At 30.9% G+C, this 8,603-nt stretch overlaps 1 protein-coding gene across 1 annotated transcript; it reads right to left on the reverse strand.

Annotated features, from left to right (window-relative positions):
- Positions 1-6,467: 6,467 nt before the first annotated feature.
- LOC133798458 (small ribosomal subunit protein uS8z/uS8w-like) lies at positions 6,468-8,170 on the reverse strand. The gene is made up of 4 exons (XM_062236738.1): positions 8,013-8,170; positions 7,323-7,463; positions 7,059-7,219; positions 6,468-6,774 (listed from the first exon to the last, which is right to left on the reverse strand). Exons 2-4 carry the CDS (start codon positions 7,453-7,455, stop codon positions 6,676-6,678), a joined length of 393 nt encoding a protein of 130 aa, XP_062092722.1. The 5' UTR covers positions 7,456-7,463; positions 8,013-8,170; the 3' UTR covers positions 6,468-6,675.
- Positions 8,171-8,603: the final 433 nt, after the last annotated feature.

Genomic DNA, 8,603 nt, shown 5'->3' on the forward strand with positions numbered 1-8,603 from the left:
TGTTATATTTCACAATCATATGATTGCTATTATAATTTCTCTCAAACAAAAAATCAAACATGAATTGCCACCATTATATATATGATCGAGCACGAAACACTCGAGTGCACCATTACAAAAAAAATGGAGCCAAACAAAATTTGTTGCCTAAATAGCTAATGCCCAAAACATATTGAGTAAATGTGCTATAAGAACTTGCCCGAAGAACTCGACACAAAGATGCATGGATTGATGCTTTACATCAGAAAAGTGGGCACTCGGTCCTTCCAACTCATGGCAAACAACATCGCATGTAGAATCAAACACCTCCAAACCACGCTAGCAAAAATTACCAAGCTCAATCGAAATCTCCACTACTCCAAACAAAAAAATCAAGCCCAAATTCATCAAGGAGAAGAATGGACTAAATGGGAGGGAATTTTCCTTCCAAACAGTTATTGTGTTGGGTTCGAAGGGACTTTTCCTTTTGAAAGGAGAAGATGTAGCGTCCTGGAATTTTACTTAGCTAGGTAGTAGTAGCTGTAGAATTTTAGTTTTCATGGATATTGGTCAAAACCGGGATTTAGTTAGAAACTCGTAGAAATAGTTACGGATTTTATAAGTTTAACCTATAGTTTAGAAATATTAACTTTATCATAAGGTTTGATTAATGAATATAGTCCTAGGAATATTATTTATTATAACCTAAGGTTTAGATAGACTAAATAAGAGTGTGACACTTGTCACAAGCATGTTTATTAAGGAGTTAAGAATTTTTTATGAATAGTTTAATTAAAAGAAAGATGTAGAAGCTCTAGAACCTTCCATTATCTGTTTAGATCACGTTTTACTCAGTCAAAGTAGTTTTAATCAATTTCAAATTATCCTGAAATGTGCAAAAACGTGTTTGAAATATCAGCGTATGTCGATATATCGCAGCTAAGGGTCGATATGTCGCCGCTATAAGGGTCGATATATCGCCTATAATTGATACGGAAAACACGTCTACTTCGCACGAACAAAACCACAAACCCTCGATATCATGGTAGGGCAATATATTACCCTCAATGACCAATTTTGGCTCCAATGACCAATTTTTGAATTTTCGTAGAATTCTGAACTAGACACCACCCTCAACAACCTTGACTCGTTCCTGAATATTTTTTACCGAGTTCTGGGCATCTGTTGAACAGATAATTCAAATTTATTCATTTTTAATCATTTATTTATTCATTTTAAAGGTGTTAGTTTCACTCCTTGAACTCTATAAATAGGACCCTTCACTCAGCCATTTTATTCATCTACAAGCACAGTTTAGAGCCTCCAAGCTGCTAAGATTGTTCTAGAGAGAAACACTAGGGTTTTGGGGTTAAAGCTTTCAAATCTAAAGCTTTTATAAATACTTGGGAAGTAAGATTTTGTGTGATTTCAGTGTTCGAGGTGTAGATTGAGGTTTTAAGCAATTCAAGGTGTTCATTTTATTTGAAACATAAGGTTTTCGGTAAGTTCTTTTCTCGATGGTTTAGATCTTCTCTTCAACTTTATTTCTTTTGAAACTTATGGATTCTTATGTTTGGTTTTAGGAGGCTCAATCCTACTCTTATCTCCAATATTCTGGATTTTGGTAAGGAAAATTAGATAGTTTAGTATTATGACTTAGTTTATGTAGTTTATGATATAGTTTATGTTTGTATGACCTAACATTTCAGGTACAATAAAGGGGTAAGTGTGTCTGGACCTAAGGTGTCCAATGATGTATGACGGACTATGTCCAGTAGGCTCGGTTGCCAAAACTTTATGACGGACCTAAGTGATGTCCGGTGTATGACGGACTTATGTCCAGGGCTTGATTGCCACCCCTGTATAAACACTTATCTTTTTATTATATCTGACTTGTTATTATGACCCATAGTTATGATCTATGACTTATGACTTATGACCTATGACTTATGACTTAGAGTATGATTTATGACTTAGATTATGATGTAGAATTATGACTTAAGCTATGATATGACTTAGAGGTTTGTGTTTGTATGACTCTTGTGAATTTATGTTATGTTTGATTATATGACTAACTCTTGTTTGTATTTTCCTTATTGGGCTTAGAAGCTTACCCCTTATGATGTTATTATTTCGGGCAATTAAGGATAGATAGGCCGGTGGCGAGTGGAACCTAAGAGCTTCATGATGTACTCGTGGGGACCATATAGTCGAGGAAGATCAAACGGGCTTATATTTTTTTTTTAATAAAACATGTTTATTTTAAATTTTTATTTAAATGTTGCTCGTATTTATGTTAAAGACAATTATTTTATTTTTGTAAAAACCATGGATCCATGTATGTATGTATGTATTTATTTTCAAGTTTTTATTCAATAAAGGAGCAATATTTATGAATTACGATCAAACGCTGTGTTCTCGGTAATCTATGAAAAATTAGGGCGTTATAGAAGAATGGCCTAAACGGGTGAAAACACCAATCAAACAAAAAGAAAAGGTGGTCAGTTACTAAGGGGTGACTAGGGGTATAACGGTACTTTGACACCCAATAAACTCGGCAATTAAATCTAACCATCCACTTTCTAAAACAATAAATCCAAAAGCTCAAAATCAACACAGGACTAAGTCCTTCAAAACAAACCGAGGGATGAAAAAATTCCCCTCAATTAAATTAATTTTAAAAAAATATTATGAAGTGGACCAATTACATTGCTACATGTGTATGTACAGTCAGCATCTAATGGTACTCAGTTAGTGTGTACTAACAAAAACACATGAAACTTGACATTGAGAATTTTTACCCAAAAAAAATTGGGTACTAAATCACAAAAAATCTTAAACATTGGATTTTGGCGCTTTTTCCCTCAATAAAATTTTACCCTTCTCATTTTTTTTACATTGTTTTTTTTTTTTTTTCTTTTCTATACATTTAGTTTTTCAATCTTGAGTTTTTATTCGAATAAATACTTTTATATTTAGATAATATTTAAATAAATGAAAAATAAGATTAAAAATGTCTAAAAACATAGCTTAGTAGTAATACTATTATAATAACGAGGTATCAAATTCAACTTTCCTTTTCTCAAGTAAAAATAAAATAAATAAATAAAGGGAATTTACTCATTTGGTACCCTATGTTTTTACAAAGTATTATTTTGGTACCCTCTATTTTCAATAATGTTCGTATGGTACCATGTATTTTAAAATTATACTTATTTGATACCCTAGACTCATATTTAATAGATAAAATTTTGTCAATATAATCAAACTGTCATTAGTTATATGTAATTAAGTAATTAAATTTAAATTTGAAACTTACATAATTAATAACAGTTTGATTAAATTGGTAAAATGTTATTAATTAAATTTGAGTTTAGGGTATCAAATATGCACGATTTTAAAATACAGAGTATCATATAAGCATTATTGAAAACAGAGAGTACCAAAATGATACCTTGCAAAAACACAAAGTACCAAATGGTTACCCACAAATAAATAATTTTGAAGGATAAAATCCACAACAAAAACAAAAGTTAAAGGTAAAGTCAGATTTGATAAATGGATAATACTTGTTTCCATTTTTTGTTTTTACTAAATATATGTTAGATTATGTTTTGAAAAATATTTTTTTACACCTTGCATTTTGTAAGTTGGTTAAAATAATTCTTAAATTTTCATGGTAGATGACTTCGTAAATAAATTTTGGAAGCAAAAATATTTTGACTGTTTAATTGACTATTTTTTATCAATTTACAAAATATGAGGTCAAAAATAATATCTTTTACAATAAAGGACCCAACTAAGAATTTAACCACAACAAAGGTCCAAAATATTATTATTTCCTTGATAATAGATGAAAATGCTTCAAAGACAAAATTATACTAAAAGAACAATTTCACTATTTAAGAGATATTTGAAAACAAAGTAAAAGAAAAAAAAAAGTAAAAATGTTAAGTGCTGCTGAAGTAATTATTCATACCATCTATCAAAGCATCACGTGAAAATAAAACTTATTCAAAAATCTAATAATAGAACTTAATAAAAAAATAAAATAAAAAAGTTCAAAAGTAAACTAAAAAAAACACAAGGTGTGCTGGCGAAGTATATGCTTAGAAGATCCTCCTACCACCATCCCCTACAGCTACAAAAAGGGCACTATAATGACCATGTTCATCACCTTTCCAACACTCAAGAAAGCTCAGTTTTTTTCCTTTATTCTCATTTGTGATTATCTTCAGTTTGTGATTTTGGGTGTTTTTAAGGTTCCAATGGAATTCGAGGTGGCTGCTGCTGATGCTTATGGTTGTCGTTTTGTTACCAGAACCACCCAAAGGGGCGGCAAAACCGACGATGAAACCAATCCATACAGAGAAATGGGTTAAATGAAGAGGGTTCTTCAACAAAAGTAAGGGCAACTACAAACCTTTGGCAATGTCTATAAGATTTACTTTACATTTCAACTCTTGTTTTTTGTTTTTGGTTTGTTCATCCATTTTATGTTTAAGTGAGTCTTGAGAAGTGATAAGCGAGTGATCTCTCCTTTTGTCCTTACTATATATTTTTTTTCTTTGATTGTACGTTGTAATGTCTAACCTTTATAGTAGTTTCATTATCGGACTATCAGAGAGATTATATTCATATATAAACAGGTATAAAATATGATATTTACCTTTCCTTCTATCTGGTTTTGATATTTATGAATACATTACATAAAGGGTGTTGAAGAAAAGTGTTTTTTGTTGAGATCAAGTTCTGAGAAGGATGGCGATGACCAAAAATGTAGGTTGAATATTGAGTTTGAGTAATAAAGCATAACATGTTCCTTATAGTAATAAAGCACTTTAACAAAATAGATCGAATTTAGAAATCAACGCAACACTTGATGTTTTCTCCCGACTTTGTTTGGATTGTGGATTTCGGTAAAGAGAGAAACTACACGAAGGAAAGTGAGAAAATATTTTCTCAATGTCAATTTCTTTTTTTATTTCTTCATATTTTTATTACAAGTCTTTCAATTTACATTAAAGTTTTGTTTTAATTTGCATAAGTTTTTTTTTTTTTCTTATTTCTCTAAGTTTAGATAGGAAAAAATAAAATTCCACTAATTTTTTTTCCTCCTAAAATCTTATAATTACATACTAAGAATAATAATTAAAAATAAATACAAAGAAGAAAGTATAAGCTTAAGTATCATAATTAGAAAACTAATTGCAGCTACTTCTTACACACAAAAAAAAACCCTACTTACAGCCACTGTGTTGGCTGTTACTATAATTACAATTAATTTCATTTTCATAAAGTAGTGATAAACATGAAAAACAAGACTGATAAAGGATAATGTTATATTTAGACGAAATAATTTGCCAAACGCTATGAACAAAATTATATTTCGTAAGAAGGAATAATGATGCAGTATTAGGAAAGTGTTGTTATGTGATATTTAAGAAAAATTACCGACATAAAGGTTCTCATTATAGTATTTTTAATTACGATTATTTTGTATGGTATTAAATATTATATGATGAAATTGTTCACCAACTTTTAAGACGACATTCAACTTGAACCGGGAAGCATAAAGTACATTATATTAAGGGCAAAAAATATTATTCTATAATTGTTATGAAGTTATTAACCAATGAGGGAAAACTGATTTTATTATCATTGTTGTAAACTTTCCATGAGCTTCTCTTTACATTATCTATTCTCTCATACCCAATAGCCTAATTTTCTTTTATTCAAAGAGAGAAACCATTGAAAATGTCTCGTCCTAATTCACAAGGAGCACATCACTTGTTTTCATTAAAACCTTTCTAAAAATAATAAAAGAACAATTCTAAAATTTTATGATTACGATGACAGGTTTCGAATCATTAACAGTAAGTTTATCAATCATAACTATTAACTTGTGGTTGTTCATCATCACGAGTTGTAGACCTTTACTAACAATATTTGCCATAACATAAAGAGTCGACTGAACCAACAAATTTGATACCATTATTAGATAAAGCTATTAAATTGGCCTCGCTGCCTTTATAAGCACATTTTCACTACAATAATGCACATTAGATATCACCAAACATTAAATGTGTAATTATACGTGTATACTTGTATGGCAGACTACTATTAACCCCATAACAATCTGGGTAAAAAGACGTTAATTTTTTTAATAAGCGCTTTTGTTAACAATAAAATTTTGAACACATACGATGGCGACAAATTCTTCAATAATGATGACAAGACCCCAAAAATTATTTCGGCAATATAATTTTGACAGTAAAATTAACAACAAAATTTTGACAACATACAAATTATTTCGTCCAAATTCTTCAATGCTCTTTTAGATAACTTGAGAAAAAACTTTTCGGCAATTCTAACACTCAAGACCCTAAAAATTTGTACCACAAAGTAATGAGCAACTAGAAAGAATCATTGAGAACGGGCAAATGGATAAAAGAAAAAGGTCACCCGCAAATGAAACCAGAAACATGGATATGAAAGGTGCTTTATAGGCCAGAAACGAAAGGGTCATAACTCCAAAAACAAAAATTCCCCTCTTATAAAAAAAAACACATAGTTCTACTCAAAACATTGGATAAATGGAAACAAACATAGACCTACAACTGAGTATTATCCAGAATTTCACCAAAACGCTGACAAAAAAAACAATCCCACACTCAATCTTGAAGTAACTTGGAACTAGTAAAAGAATCCAAGAACCTTGCCACCAACATTTTTTCTACGTGCCTCTTCGTGATCCATGATTCCGGCAGAGGTAGTCAAAACAATGTAGCCAAACTGCAAATGTTTACAAAAAGAGGAATGTAAGAGAGCTTGTATAAATGAATGGGAATGACCCCTCCTAACGTTAACCAGATATAACTCATCATTTCAAGTACCCCCTAGACAAAATTTCTGGGCTATATTAAATTTGTTAGCCTAGCCTTTTGTAGACCAAAAAAGACTACTTCTACAACAATCCCATGTCTACAAAAGCTCTTAATAAGAACTAATAAATGGACTTATACTAGTTGAAAAACAGATAACTCAGTAGTAATCATCATACAAAGGATTGGACCAACCTGTCTAGATGGAAGCAACCTAGCTGTCCAGCCTTCAATCTCCTTGACACCAATATCGAATCGTGGACTAATAACACCACACTTGTTCAATCTTCCGTTGAGCTCCACCACAATTTTCCCAGAACGGTGGTCATCAACATATTCAAATTCACCAATGTATCCTATAATAAAGAGCGAAAAACAATACAATTTTAAATACAAAATTTTAATGAACACAAACGAGAAAAAAAAAACAAAAAGAATACAAGTTTCGAATATATTTACCGTGCTTCTGCATAACCAGCAAAAACTTGATGATCACTTTCGATGAGGGTCTGATCATGACCTGTCTTTTGCCCCTTTTCTCGGCATTGTACATGCTCTTTAAGGCATCATTAAGAACACTGATTCTCACCATGGTATCTTCTGCATATTGTAGAAAAATAAATGAGACCCCTTCGCACTATAATGAAAAAATAAATAAATGGGAAAACACACACAGAAAAATCAATCAAATTGAACTTATTCAATAAGACAATTTTCACTTAATTAGCATCACGTACAATTGAAAACAAGATACATAAAATTTAGATAACTTCGAAGTGTTTATAAGAAAATATTGACTAAGAAGTAATCTTAATGTCCTTCATGAATTGAGGCATATACTTTTCTTTTTCTTTTTCAAAAGGTTACTGTTTAGGCATCAAATAACAATCATTCATAAAACCATGGACTCAACCAGATCCAGATTATGAAAATTACTAAGAAAACTCAGATTTTCTCAGAAACCAAACAAACAACAATACATTATTTAAGGAAAAAAATAAAACAAACAAACAAAAAGTGAAGCAGTTGTAAGGATACAAAAAAAAAAGTAAAACATAATATACTTTAGCGCAGGAAAACTAGGCTGGATTCAAGATATGGTGGAAAAACAAGATGATTGAATTCAAGAAAACAGAAGTAGAAGTGTACCTTGAACAGTTTGTTTCTCTTGGCGCCGCTGACTGTGAAACTAGGTTTTTCGGCCTTTGAGAGAGTGGAGAAGAGAATGGAAAACTAAACCCTAGCTTCGCATATATTTGGTGGGACTCCAGGTTAAATTACCGCTCGGCCCTTTCTACCTTCCATGGGCCTTAGTTGGACTTGCTTTACGGGCCTATCTCACCACATAGTCAAGTATTTTGGGACTTCATTGATGTGCCCATATCCTCTTGGTCAGATTTTAAAGAGGAAATTACAAGAATTATTGTTTTTTTTTCTTTATAATTATATACCTATAATATAAAATAATTACAAAAATTACCTATAAAATTTTATTTACAAAAATACATTGTCACATTATCAAAAAATACTGAATTCTAAAAGTAATATTGCTAACTTTGAAACTTTCCCGAAATTCTAGATTTTCCGTTTTTCAAGGTTTAAAAAAATAACATTTAGTTACTTAAAATATTAATAAGTTACCAATAGTTACTTTTTTTACCATTTGTTATACCGCTTTTTTTAACTTTTTTTTTATTTTCTTTTTGTTTTTTTATGGTATGGGCCCCTCTCTCTCTCTCT

The sequence above is a fragment of the Humulus lupulus genome, chromosome 8, assembly GCF_963169125.1.
Source record: "Humulus lupulus chromosome 8, drHumLupu1.1, whole genome shotgun sequence".
In the NCBI taxonomy this organism is placed as follows: domain Eukaryota; kingdom Viridiplantae; phylum Streptophyta; class Magnoliopsida; order Rosales; family Cannabaceae; genus Humulus; species Humulus lupulus.

Bases quoted from the DNA above. Each gene is read 5' to 3' on its own strand.
- LOC133798458 (XM_062236738.1), bottom strand. From the start codon at position 7,455: ATGGTGAGAATCAGTGTTCTTAATGATGCCTTAAAGAGCATGTACAAT. The intron at 7,220-7,322 runs GTAAATATATTC...TCTTTATTATAG, and splicing joins GCTGGTTATGCAGAAGCACG to GATACATTGGTGAATTTGAA. The intron at 6,775-7,058 runs GTTGGTCCAATC...AAACATTTGCAG, and splicing joins GGTTGCTTCCATCTAGACAG to TTTGGCTACATTGTTTTGAC.